The following is a 13,332-nucleotide window of genomic DNA, read 5'->3' as shown; positions in this document are numbered from 1 at the left end:
TTTATTATAAGCATTATCTTGACTTTAACGCAGCGCACTGAGCAAGTTGGGCTACTTCCGCTTCCAGTCGAGTCTTTTGGATTTTCGATTCCTTTTGTAGCGCCAGCGTCAAACATGGACAATCGTTCTATCTCAAAGAAGAGGAAGGTTGGTGAATTTTAGCAATTTATGATCAAAGCTTTAAAAAAAATATGGCATCCGATGTATGAATGAAAGCAAGAAAGTGAATATTTCGCAGAAAAATAAGAGGATATCACACGTGAAAGATGCGGATGACATGGATGCTTTCAGCTGTTGTCTTAAATTCGATATTTTGTGCTCATATGCTTTTCGTTACCAATACTATGAATACGTTGCTTTCGCGTTTATTCAAATCATTTTCTTTTATTGTAAACTCGGGTTGGATGTATTAATTATCTGCTTGTTTAACCTTAGTGTTTATTTGAAGTACATGCGTGTCAACAAATACTCTTTGAGGTTAACCTATACGTTAATTGAGTAAGAATTCACAGAATAAGAGAGAAGTTGCGAATTGCATGGTTAATGTGAATTCGATCTATTGGTGAAAGATGTAGTATGAAGGAATATTATTTATTTTTGATGTGTTATATCCTTTTTTAGTTTGTCGGAGATGGTGTCTTCAAAGCCGAGTTGAACGAGTTCTTAACTCGCGAACTTGCAGAAGATGGATACTCGGGAGTGGAAGTACGTGTCACTCCTCATCGCACAGAAATCATTTTGTTGGCGACTCACACACAAAGCGTTCTTGGAGAAAAAGGACGTAGGATTCGAGAATTAACCTCCGTAGTACAAAAGAGGTTTAACTTTAAAGAAACACAAAATATAGAATTGTACGCTGAGAAAGTAGCAACGCGTGGTCTTTGTGCTATTGCTCAAGCAGAATCCCTGCGTTACAAACTGATTGGAGGTCTTGCTGTACGAAGGTAAATTTAAATATCCATTATACCTAACTAATGTAGACATTGTAACATCTTTACAATATATATATATGTATATTTGTTTAGAGCTTGTTATGGTGTTCTCCGTTTCATTATGGAATCTGGAGCAAAGGGTTGCGAAGTTGTTGTCAGTGGCAAGTTGCGTGGACAGAGAGCTAAATCGATGAAGTTTGTTGATGGATTGATGATCCACTCTGGCGAACCTACTAATGAATACGTCAATACTGCAACCCGCCACGTACTTCTCAGACAAGGTACTAAAGGTTTACTCATACAAGTAAATAGTCATTAATGAAGATTTCCCCATTTAAATAATTTTTCTTTCATTACAGGTGTGCTCGGTATCAAAGTAAAGATCATGCTTCCATACGACCTTCAAGGCAAGACAGGACCCAAGAAACCTCTCCCAGATTCTGTTTCCATTGTAGAACCGAAGGATGAAATTTTCCCATCCCAACCATCATCTGAAGTGAAAGCATCGAAAGACATGCCACAACTAACACCACTTGCAGTGTAATTTATACACAATGAAAATAAATTTTTGAAACAAATGTCAACTTTATTTCTTTCCTTTACTATGAACCTGATACAATAACAGTAACATTACAATGAGAGAACGATATATGAACATCATAAAAAGTACATTGATTTGTAATGATAATATTAAAAAAGAGAATTCGTCCTCATTGTTTACTTATTTGTGGGAATTTCAATAGATCGTGTAACTTCGTCAAGAGAATCGAGTTGCAGTTGAATTATTTAATCTTTGAAGATCAGCTAAATGTGATTAAAACTAAGTACTGTTTTATTATGAAGTCCATAAAATAACCCATATCTACATTAAATAATGAAAAACCGACTTATCTACTATTGTATGCTATTTTAGCACGCGTTGAATACTTCTTGAAGAAAGTGGAGTGCACAAATATAGATGTAATTAACATATTTTCAAAAAGTACCAAAAATATATGTGATGTGAGGCACGATATACATTACTCAATATTTCCAATATTTTCCCGTGTGTATATAATGTGAATATACCTTCTTAACATATACACCATTCCAATAGGAATACTGGAATGTTACAATTAATAAAAACATACACATGCAAAACATCTGAATGAAATCTAATGATGTAAGCTATAACGAGATTGTTATACTATGGTTTACAATAATTCTGAATTATATGGTAAATCTTGATTCATTGTCAATAGTAGGCATTACAAAATATTAAAAATTTGGATACATAATTTGTATGAAATGTCTGTAAAATTGCCGTTATCATTTCTGGTATTCAGAGGTAATTAAAGATAATGGGTGAGTTTTCAGAAGGTCATGGTTTGATCGGTTTCATACAATTCTCAAACAATAAATCATAGGCTCCCTGTTGCTTTTGATATTTGCACACTTCTCGTCCTCGAATCATACTGTACGAAATTGTTATTGCATGGACCCGAGAACCCTAGGAAATCTTTAAGAATTGTTATCCTGAAAATTGAAAATTATTGACGAACTGGAACCATTTGTTGTGTCAGCGACAATAGTGCTCCGATCATCCGCCGGACAATGTTTGGTACAGATGGTTTCATCGAGATTGAACTTAGCCCATTTCTAAGTTCATGGAACACATTACGGGTAGATGGATTTCTCCGCGACGCGAGACGTAATTTCAAGAATTGATAGTAAATAAATGGTGTTAATAAACTAGCTCGGTCTCTGTAAAAAGTTAATTATGTACAATACTTATAATAATGTAAATCTTTAAAGTATTAGTAGTGATACATACGTAAATACTAGAAGCACTGTAAATGGCAAGTAAATTATCTCGGATAACGCACATAGACGTAAAATGTTCCGAGATTGAAACTCGATTAGAGATACGAATAGACGGGCTCCCCACCAGCTGTTCTGTCCTAAACACTTCATTAGAAACAAACAAAATAATTATTGGTTGTCACTGTAATGACCATGCATATATTACAGTTGCATTACTGTTATGTAATTTTCTGATACAACATGAAAATTTTTATACTTACATCAAGTAGTACAAGAGAGTAACTAGCAAAATGCATTAGAGCAAATAAAAATATAGGTGTTAACACCACTGATTATTAGTTGAGGAATAATAATTTAAAATTATTCTTATGTACCCTTATTGATGACTATTTTATAATGAAAAGGATACATATAACTGGAGCTGCATAAAGGAATATTAAAGAATAAAATAAATAATGGAAGGAATCTTCGAGAAATAACAGTTCCACGTATTGCCAGTTTAATGGAACACGTGGCATTCTTTGGTGTAGGCGCAATGCATTTGTGGCTGCGTTGCTCATTAGAGCTTTGTAATAAATATTATATGGATTGCTAAAACAGTATGAAATTAAAAATTAAAATTCTGTGCTTACATTTCTTGTTTAACAGGAAAAATATCATAAAGTAACATACCCAAATATAGGAATCACATAGCCAATGGTAAACAGAATTGTGAAAAGCCTTGTAACCCACAATCCAACTTTAATTTTATTGTCAATAACATGTTGTCTTAAAGCATTCCAATCTGTTCCTATTTGTGGGGAATTGGTAGTTGGCTCTGTACTAGCGGTATCTGCCATCCTACATGAAAAGAAAACATTATTATATGTATCACAAAATGATATGCTCATTCTAGAATGTATTTGTTCGACATACACTTAATACATATATAGCAAAACCTATTCAAATATCGAAATACAAACTGTTCAAACACATTAAAATGTAAATCACGTCCTGTTTTCTAAAGTGAAAGCAGCTAGTTTGGCATCATTTATTAATGAATAACAGAAAATAATACTCCAAACTACTAATTATCTTTAGCCACAGAAAAATGTGTTATTACGGCGAGCTCTTGCAACAACAGCATCAGATGTGTGTAAATAAAACCGCAATGTACTAAATCAAATATTTGCACAGCGCTCAAATTTGAAATTTGATTAAAAATTATATTTACAAATGAAGTTGGGACGAGAAAAATAAATTGGAGTGTACTTACTTTGCGCAACAATAGAACAAATCTTCGTTCTCTTAGTAAAAATCTAAATTTCTACAAATATGCAAGCAACCGTTAATTGTGACGAATTAAATCGGCTCAGCATCTACGCACATCAACGCACATTTACTGACCACGTATACTTCCCCAGGTACCTTAATAATTATCCTGAGTTTCGTTTTTAAGATTTCTAATTTCCCTGATAGATGGTGCGAATGATTCTTTGCCGTGAAAACGATTCTCCAATTTCACCGCGAGGTGGCAACGGAGATGAACATTTTCTCGCTGGTTCTCGTCAGAAACATTTATGATACTAAAATATTATGATATTGCTAAAAAAGTACAAAATCATTTGTGAGGTAAAATGTAAAATATATATAATACAAAGTAGACTTTATGTTATTAGTATTACCATAGTTTTGTATGTTTAACGTAGACGCAATATTTTTTAAAACAGTATTGGTAAATACTGGACAAATTATATAGTCATTGATATTTATTTATTACAATAATTAAGATAATACTGTACATTAATTGATTGAGTTCTTGCAATCTTTGCAATCGTTTTATGGACAATGTCTATTATAAATTTATTATAATAAATTGTCTTGCCACTTTTGATGAAAAAATAGAAAATTGTAATATCACTATTTACGACTATAAGATTGTTTTCGTTATATACATAAATGTGTACAAATAAATTACGGTTGTAGTAATGTATCACTCACGTGAATGAACTGAATATTTACGTAATCACCACGCCTATAGTAATAATTTAATTCATTGAAGGCATTGAACGAATAACGGCGTTTTCCGTAACTGGACCGGTCTCCAGCAGATATACAACCTGTTGTACTGCCTTGCTTTTGAAAAAACCAGTTGCATACATCAAGGAAACGTTTTAGTATACATATTTAACCGCTAGGTGGTTACAAAGTTACAATTTACAACAAAACTTTATGCCTTATCAATGACGTCACGAACAAGTTTTCTTTATCACCTGGAAAAAAATATCAGTTGATTCGCATATTCATTCTTTCGTTTTTGTACTTTAGCCCTGACAAGACCGACAAATTCTCGATACTAAGAAAATTAAGCGAAAAATGGTTCCACGTGCGTCAACTTTTTGTCTTCATATGAGAATATTTTTCGCTGGGAAAAGGCTCATTCGAAAGAGGAAGGTTCAATGCAGCGCGCGCTGGTCATGATCAGACGAAATTATGCAGATATTTTGTAATATAAGTGTTAGAAGTAGGTCAAAAATTGATGATGTGCATGCCACAGAATCCAAGCATTTTTTATGTCTTTGGATGAGTTTTCTGGATGAAATCGAGGATAGCGCGCGCTAGAAAATATTTCCAGCTACAAACTGAGCTATATTTTGTCTTGATTCTCTGCGAAATAAAGCCAAAAACTTGACGCACGTTTCGGCATGCAATTTTGGAGTCAGAATTCATGATATCGATAATATAGAGTAAAAAATGTGACAAGTTTAATCACTCTGTGTTTGAATGCTGTGAACGTAAATTGCACAGCAGTTACCCAAACTCTGGTATTTCTTCACAGAAAATATTCTTGAATGTATGGCAAAATGTTTAAACATAAAATGATTTGAACTGTATATATTCATAAATGTTTTTTATCAATGCTATATAGACAAAATTTCATTCTACATACTATTTCAGGTTATTGTTTCTTCGTGGAAAAGTAATTTTATTACGTAGTGCAATTCAAATTTTCTGCAAGTTAATGGATATATTTGAATAGTAGAAAAGAAAAATAATTGCTATATATACATATATCACATCGTAGCGTGATTTCCACAAATCAATACAGAAGTTTTGTTGCCCAATCTAATATAAATAATAAAATGTGTCATACGTATTTATTATTTATGGAATAGTGCGAGTGTGAAGAAAATAAATTACACAATAAATGGAGTACCCCCGTTAATCAAACCTAGGAAACAGCTGCTTCGAGCATATTTTGATCAATGTATGTAGTCGTACTTTGCGAGAAAAAGGCGGTCATTTTGTTGTCAAGACCATGCTTTGAGTAGAATTTGGTACCTATTTGCTATAAATTTGCCACCAAAATTTTTCGACAGATTCCAAGCCTAATGCGGAAACAAATGGCTCGGTTTATTTGAGTGCAAAGTTTTCAGTCGCAATTCTATGCCAAATCCATGCCAAACCTTGCCCTCGTGAAGAGGGCAGGTCGGTCACACTAACAGCGTACACCGTTGCTCTACGAGTAAAAATGAGGAAAAATCGGAGTAAACCTTGCTGTAGCAGGGAGGACGGAATTTTATTTACACTTCTAAATTATATAATTTTAAGTTTCATGTATTTTCAATCATTTAATTCCGTTTTCCCTCCTATAGCAAGGCTTACTCCAATTTTTCCTAATATTTGCTCTTGAAGCAAGGTTAGATTCCCTCCTAGTGCGACTGACTTCCCTTTTCACGAGGGCAAGGTTTTGGCATGGATTTGGCATATAATTAGGACTGCAAACTTTGTATTCAAATACTGAGCCTAATGCGGAAACAGATGGGTCGAAATTTGTCGACAAGTTTTGGTGGCAAATTCATAGCTAATTGCTTTCTGGTCGATAAGCAACCCCTAATGTATTCATTCGTCATTAAACCCTTGATAATAATGTAAGTTATGAATAAGACACGCTTAATTGATTTAAAGGCGCTACGGTATAACGGTAGCACTCTTACGGTGAGGAGGAGAGGAAAAGTAGCTCAAAAGTGACTGGGGACTAGAAGTTCTTGTCGTACTTATTTAACATCTTTCAGTCACGAGCGTGCGTTTAGTATGACAATTCGTCTGTACTGCGGAGCTCACAAATTCACTTGTTACGAAATTGCGAGGGATCGGCATTGAAAAATGATGCTAATCGGCTCCATTTTTCTTCTAATCGCGAGTGTCCTCGCGTATCGGAAACCCAAAGAAAGTTGGCCCCTTTCTCTCGTTCGACTTTTCTACCATCTAAAGTACAACTACTTAGGTGCCAAAGAAATCATAATTGATTGGGTCAACGCAAAACACAATAAAAATGGTAAGTGGAACTAATTCGTCCAAAATATTGTTAAAATTTCACGAACTGTTTAAATTTTTAAAAATTGTATTGCGCGCAATATCTATTGTATTCCCGATCATTTTGTAATCAGAAATACAAACTTTGCTTTGTCAGCAGTATTTTAGATGCCGGATTTTATCGCCATATTCAAAATAATGAGCAATTTCTGCGTTGGAAATATTTAAAATACACAAAATTTTTCACATACGTGTAGCCCGTGTAGATGAATTAAATGAGTGCTCACATATTCATTGTATTCACATGACTAATTTCTCATACATGCATAATTGGAGACATCATTTCAATAAATCATGAATGTACCGAACAAAGTACATTTTTGTAATTAAGCAATTATAATTAATTATTAATCGTGTAAAATTAATTTGGTTTTAGTTTGCTCCCCTCAGACTGGTAGAATTGCTATTGTAACAGGTGGCTCTAGAGGAATTGGGGTTGAGGTGGTTAGAATGCTTTTAGAACTTGATATGGAAGTGATAATTGGTAAGTAGGTTGTATATAAACCACTGATGTCAATTCAATAATATGCAAATTCTATTTGAGAACTAATAGTCTAGTATGCATTTAAAATACAAATATGCAGCTTGCAGAACGCCTAGTGCTGGTGAGAAAGTAATTGAACAAATTAGAGAGTCTGGTGTTAAAAGTGGACATGCAAAGGTCTATAAACTTGATAATGCTTCTCTGGAATCTGTGAAACAGTTTGCTGCACAGATAAAAAGAGACTACACAGAAATTCATGTCTTGATAAATAATGGTAAAGTTCATTTTTATTATGGAATTTTATTAACAGTTCCAAAGTACCATTTCATTAACATAATATTCATGTACATATATAATTTAACCTTTTCCAGCTGGTATCATGTTTATTCCTTATACGGAGACGATAGATGGGTTCGAAGGACAGTGGGGTGTGAATTATTTATCACACTTTTTACTAACAATTCTTCTATTACCATTATTGAAAGCTGGTGGTGTCAAAAATTCGCAACAGTCCAGTAGAATTGTTAACGTGAGCTCTTGTGCTCATCTCCTGGGTAAAATCAACTTCAACGACGTCAATAATAAGTATTGTTTTACTCTTTTGACTAATTATATTGCTATTATTAATAATTCATTGTGGTACTTCTCTAAACCTTGATTTCCAAATAGACTGCGGTTTGTCACTGAGGAAGCATACGGTCAAAGTAAACTAGCACAGGTGGTATCTACTACAAAGTTGCAAAACCTACTCAAAGAAAGAGGCTATAATATAAACGTGTATTCCGTACATCCTGGTATAGTGTGCACAGACCTTTTTGTACATACTTTCATTTGGAAATACAAATTATTATTACAATTTATTTTTAAGGTAAATCGAAATTAAAGAGTTAGACTACTGTAACTATAAAAATGCTAAGTGTCCCATTAAATCACCTTTTATTTTAGTATATTACAAATTAGTGAAAACAATTATAAACATTTTTTTTTAAATTATTATGAAGGCTGTCAAAAGGCACTGCACTAATGTTTTGTTTTACTGAAAAGATTTTTTCCTTCACAAAGATTTCTGTTAATGCGTGGAGAAATTTTGGCTGTATTCACATCAATACAGATTAAGATATCGTGTAAATCGTTTTACAATTAATGTAACTGCGAAATTAAGCAACATTTTCAAACTTCTTGCATTTCATTCTTGAGATTTCAAACTATTATTTAAGCGGAAACAAATTTTTGAATTTTTGGTAATTTTACAGTAGTCTGACCCCTTAAGATATATGTGCTGTATAAGTTTAAAAACTAGATACTTAATAAAGAAGTATGTTTTTAGAATCCAAAACAAGGAGCTACTTCCATCGTGTATGCAGCCGTGAACAAAGCAATTGAAAATAAAGGCGGTATATATATCAGTAACTGCCTTCCTAGTCCTCAACATCCAGATACTTTGGATTCATCTGTTCAGGACAAGTTAATGGACTTGTCTCTTCAACAAGTACAGCATAAAAGTGTATTCGAGTATGTATAATGATGGTACAAATAACTATATCAACTACATTTGAAATTGAACACTGTACTTGATTATTAATATTACAAAATAAATGGATATTTAATTTATAAATTAGTATAATCGGTTTCATTAATGAGAAACAATTTGATACACAAACAAACGTGTAATTTTAAGTATAATTTCTTTATTTATATGGAATACTTGCTTGGAAAATTTATAAACATTTACAATCAATTATACAACATACAATTGTTGAAAAACTTGCCCAATTGGAAATGTCTATAACATACTTCTTGTAAAATCCATTCCTAATAGCACACTGAAAATTGTACGTCAATGAACACATGAAATAATCGAATAAAATCGAGGCGACCTATAAAAATCTTGCATGAAATGTAAACAAATTATTCGTCGTTTAAATCGCTTTCCATATCCGCAAATTTAATTTTTAGAAATGATATTATTTTAAATGATTCAGCAATAAGCATTTTTAATATCTTTTACGAGTTACATATTTAAGACAACAATTTTTTGTTGATAAAAAGTTAGAAAGTCCCTCATTTTACAATTATCGTTTTGTCCACATACGAACTGATATGTTTTTATCAGTACAATTTAATTACAAGTCTTATTTTCTGTTCAATAATGTTTAAAATTTACAGTATATGTTATTAACATTGAACATGTTATTGCACATCGACAGCAATTTGAAGTTTTACTTTTCCGGTTGAAATAACTTAATTGCACAAGAATCACAATGTTCTTTAGTATATTATATTATTATGTATTTAAATAAGACAGATACACTATAAGTTTCATGATTAACAGAAAAATCATTCTATCCATTTCACACATACAATTCTAGTTTCAATATTATCATTAACTGTTTCAACTACGGATAAGTGTAATATTACTTGTAATTACAAATAATATTTTTTAAAAAGGGTATCATTCATATAATGATCGTATTTTATAAATGTTAGATTTGCTTGACATCTAATGATCGTAGAGAAACAGAGTAAATCAAACCAAAAAATATGACGTGCACATTATCATCTAATAAAAATGCATACTTATTGTATACCTATATATAAATTTATTACAATGTAATAGGTACAAGGACTAGAGCAATGTGCTAAAAACATTGTGATATTAATAAAATATAGACAACAATAAACTATTCATAAATAATAACATTAAACAATGCATAAATGGAACAAGCAATAATTCTTTGTTGCTTTGAAACCATGAATAAAATCTTAAACAAATACAACAAAACTTTGGTTGTATAAATCCTGCTACTGAGAACTGTGTACTTTCCTATCGCAATTACTAATCAGCATTGATGATAGATATAAAATATGATTGTATAATAATGTTTGTTAATTACTATATGTTAAAAACGTATAGAATCAATTGCTTTCAAATATCAAGTTTCAGTAAATCTTTATAGCAATGTAATAAATACTTAGACGTATATTGCACATTTAAAAAAATTCTGACAATATTAGGCTTACAAGTGTTTAGTAAAAACGTTATATCCACTGCGATGACTTCGAATTCAGTCATCAAATTTGAGATATTTATTTGTACTTTCCAACACAACAAAAGATACTATAAAAAAATATAGTACAATTCTATTTATGGAAATGTTGTTAAATGCCCACAGTACAGGCCCGAAATTATTTATTATTCGTATAGAGTAACCATATAAAACTGTAACGAAAAATCTCCGTCAATTAATTTCTATGAAAGCATACTATTTTCTGAACAAATATTCATCAACACATTTAAAGTTCATTTTCGTTTCAAGTATTAAATACTTTTTGCAACAAAACTGTCGATATAATTTATACTCTATAACACTAGACGCTAACATACAATATCAAAGATGTGCTGGTACGAGAATTGTCTTTTCCTTTAATTCTAAAAGATTGATTAATATCCTGTTCAACCTCCATTGTCTATAAAAACTGTACGAGTCTCCTACATGTATATGCAGCAAATGAAACTTTGTGTTTTGTTAAATGACTTAATATTACATATAAAAGCTACTTAAGAAAGTCGACTACAACCACAGTTACTTGTATCACCGATTGCTGTTGTCTTTCCATTTATCGATGTTGTATTTGTTTCATATCTAGGTAGTTCCTTGCTACGTGCTTGCTAAAATATTTATTGACCTAGATATAATTCAGTCCTAGGACAGATGTTTCTTAATAAGTAAATTAATCAATCGGTTGTTCAATTACCTCCATGAGTTCAGCTGCAATTTCCATGAATAATCGTTCTACATTTTCTGCTTCTTTGGCAGACGTTTCCAAAAAGTACATTCCATGTCTTTGTGCAAAATCTTCTCCTACATGCATTGGTATTTCTCTATCCTCCCGATCAATTTTATTACCTGTTAATCGATCGTACACAATAAAAATAATAATAATAATAATAACATTCCACTACAGAAAATACATAAGACATACCTACTAATATCCTAAGAACTTTGTTACTCGCATATTCTTCAATTTCTCTCAACCAATCTGGTAAACAATCGAATGTAGGCTGACAAGAGATATCGTATACTAAGATTAGAGCATGAGCTGATCTATAATAACTTTGAGTTATTGAACGAAATCTTTCTTGTCCAGCAGTGTCCCAGATTTGAAGCTAAAAGAAAGTCCACAATGATTATACGTAGCATGAACTCATTCGAAAAAGCATATGCTGCTACATTGGATGAATCATAATGTATTACATCATACGCATACCTTAACTTTCTCATTTTCAACTTCTACGGTCTTAATCATAAAATCAACACCTATTGTTGCACCCTGACCAGGTGGAAATAATCCCTGTAAACAAGATACGCATTTTTTCATCGTTGACAATGTACAGAAAAAGAAATTTATATAAAATTCACTAAGATTAATAATACAAAGTGTTGTTACGACGGATGTTATGTTTATATCGAAAATTTCGAATAACGTTATAAACTTTATTCTCTATGGAGTATAATACTCCAAATGGAGTATAATACTCATCAATTCACGACACGAATAACGTATAAGACCTATTGTAAAACTAATAAACGGTGTGTATACCTGGGTAAATCTACGCACGAGGCAGGTTTTGCCGACGCCCGCGTTTCCCACGAGAACAACTTTAAAGAGAAATTTATAATCCTCCATCACACATCTGTACCGCGTTACGGTCAGGAGTCCTGTGCAAAACTAACGATGCATTTGGCGAGCACGACACAAGTGCAATCTGTACACGATCGCTCACCGTTCACGGCGATTCGAAAACTCGTGAGCGCGATATATGCTTCGAACAAAATCTACACTTTTCTTTTCGAACGCGCCAATGAAAAATGTCCATTCACGGCATTATTCCTCGTTCGTCGTTTCTCCGCGGTTCACTGAACACACGGCGCTTCATTTTCACAAAGTAAAAAAAGAACTCGCGCTCAACAGAAATCGAGATCCGCATGCGAGATACTCTGCCATTCTGTCAAAATGACGTTTTCTCCCGACCCCGCCATTGACTCATGACGTTGCCTCGTTTTAGAGATCATTAAGAGCCCGTAAGATCACGCGTAACAATATAGACCAATTTAAGGATTATGTCATTAGCGTTTCTCTTTCCTCAGCAGATAATTAATACGCCCCATTTAATAGCCCACGTAAAAGAACAGCTTACGAATTTTATTGGATTATTCATTCACGCAAGTTAAAAGTTCGAATGAATTTTCCATGGATTCGATAGTTACTTGTATTCTGCAATTTATGGTGTGTTGCAAACAGAATGTTGGTAAACGTGTGTTACATGAATGGAAATATTTCATTTGAAATTTCGTATTACGCATACAGTATTGAAATCTGCTTTCATTTAATTTGTTCATGTAAATTCTACAATTTAAATATGTGCGGCTTTCTCATTTAGTCCGTGCATTCTCCATACACGGTAAATTCCGGTTGGAAATTATTTATATTCTCTTCACTGTATGAAAAACATACATTAAATCTGCTACCGTAGCTAAAAATTTGTAGCATTTGAGATATTTGATTTCTTTAAATTCTTATGGTATTTTAAATGCTGTTGTAGCATATCCTGTGACTAGGAAATGCGAATTAATTTGTCGATAATTATTCTTTACTAATTTTTCATTGTTTGAAGTTATTATTTAAGAAATTAATATTGCTTACGATTAATTAAACGTATTTAATTGGTTACAATGTTGTACAAAAAACATACCG

General features: G+C 32.5%; 4 protein-coding genes across 4 annotated transcripts; 2 read left to right on the top strand and 2 right to left on the bottom strand.

Annotated features, from left to right (window-relative positions):
- Positions 1-33: 33 nt before the first annotated feature.
- On the top strand, positions 34-1,510 carry Rps3 (ribosomal protein S3). The gene is made up of 4 exons (XM_076785296.1): positions 34-147; positions 622-944; positions 1,026-1,213; positions 1,292-1,510. The coding sequence occupies exons 1-4, from the start codon at positions 115-117 to the stop codon at positions 1,474-1,476; spliced, it is 729 nt and encodes a 242-aa protein (XP_076641411.1). The 5' UTR covers positions 34-114; the 3' UTR covers positions 1,477-1,510.
- Positions 1,511-1,741: 231 nt separating this feature from the next.
- Kr-h2 (transmembrane protein 33-containing Krueppel homolog 2) lies at positions 1,742-4,175 on the bottom strand. Its single transcript, XM_076785295.1, has 6 exons — positions 3,991-4,175; positions 3,408-3,575; positions 3,145-3,326; positions 2,996-3,063; positions 2,746-2,879; positions 1,742-2,675 (listed from the first exon to the last, which is right to left on the bottom strand). Exons 2-6 carry the CDS (start codon positions 3,572-3,574, stop codon positions 2,462-2,464), a joined length of 765 nt encoding a protein of 254 aa, XP_076641410.1. The 5' UTR covers position 3,575; positions 3,991-4,175; the 3' UTR covers positions 1,742-2,461.
- A 2,544-nt stretch (positions 4,176-6,719) lies between these two features.
- On the top strand, positions 6,720-9,193 carry LOC143352631 (retinol dehydrogenase 12). Its single transcript, XM_076785290.1, has 6 exons — positions 6,720-7,053; positions 7,468-7,575; positions 7,676-7,849; positions 7,947-8,160; positions 8,245-8,443; positions 8,903-9,193. The coding sequence occupies exons 1-6, from the start codon at positions 6,882-6,884 to the stop codon at positions 9,095-9,097; spliced, it is 1,062 nt and encodes a 353-aa protein (XP_076641405.1). The 5' UTR covers positions 6,720-6,881; the 3' UTR covers positions 9,098-9,193.
- A 50-nt stretch (positions 9,194-9,243) lies between these two features.
- On the bottom strand, positions 9,244-13,184 carry LOC143352632 (ras-related protein Rab-30). The gene is made up of 5 exons (XM_076785291.1): positions 12,178-13,184; positions 11,845-11,928; positions 11,560-11,743; positions 11,332-11,483; positions 9,244-11,245 (listed from the first exon to the last, which is right to left on the bottom strand). Exons 1-5 carry the CDS (start codon positions 12,262-12,264, stop codon positions 11,135-11,137), a joined length of 618 nt encoding a protein of 205 aa, XP_076641406.1. The 5' UTR covers positions 12,265-13,184; the 3' UTR covers positions 9,244-11,134.
- Between the last annotated feature and the right edge of the window lie 148 nt (positions 13,185-13,332).

Source organism: Halictus rubicundus, chromosome 3, assembly GCF_050948215.1.
Source record: "Halictus rubicundus isolate RS-2024b chromosome 3, iyHalRubi1_principal, whole genome shotgun sequence".
NCBI classification, from domain to species: Eukaryota; Metazoa; Arthropoda; class Insecta; order Hymenoptera; family Halictidae; genus Halictus; species Halictus rubicundus.
This window is presented reverse-complemented; position numbering and strand designations above follow the sequence as displayed.

Coding starts and splice junctions, on each gene's coding strand:
- Rps3 (XM_076785296.1), top strand. CDS start 115: ATGGACAATCGTTCTATCTCAAAGAAGAGGAAG. Junction 148..621: donor CTATCTCAAAGAAGAGGAAG/GTTGGTGAATTT, acceptor ATCCTTTTTTAG/TTTGTCGGAGATGGTGTCTT. Junction 945..1,025: donor GGAGGTCTTGCTGTACGAAG/GTAAATTTAAAT, acceptor ATATTTGTTTAG/AGCTTGTTATGGTGTTCTCC.
- Kr-h2 (XM_076785295.1), bottom strand. CDS start 3,574: ATGGCAGATACCGCTAGTACAGAGCCAACTACCAATTCCCCACAAATA. Junction 3,327..3,407: donor TATGTGATTCCTATATTTGG/GTATGTTACTTT, acceptor ATACTGTTTTAG/CAATCCATATAATATTTATT. Junction 3,064..3,144: donor TTATGCAGCTCCAGTTATAT/GTATCCTTTTCA, acceptor ACTAATAATCAG/TGGTGTTAACACCTATATTT.
- LOC143352631 (XM_076785290.1), top strand. CDS start 6,882: ATGATGCTAATCGGCTCCATTTTTCTTCTAATCGCGAGTGTCCTCGCG. Junction 7,054..7,467: donor CGCAAAACACAATAAAAATG/GTAAGTGGAACT, acceptor ATTTGGTTTTAG/TTTGCTCCCCTCAGACTGGT. Junction 8,161..8,244: donor TTCAACGACGTCAATAATAA/GTATTGTTTTAC, acceptor ATTTCCAAATAG/ACTGCGGTTTGTCACTGAGG.
- LOC143352632 (XM_076785291.1), bottom strand. CDS start 12,264: ATGGAGGATTATAAATTTCTCTTTAAAGTTGTTCTCGTGGGAAACGCG. Junction 11,929..12,177: donor TCGTGCGTAGATTTACCCAG/GTATACACACCG, acceptor TCTTGTTTACAG/GGATTATTTCCACCTGGTCA. Junction 11,484..11,559: donor AGTTCTTAGGATATTAGTAG/GTATGTCTTATG, acceptor ATCGATTAACAG/GTAATAAAATTGATCGGGAG.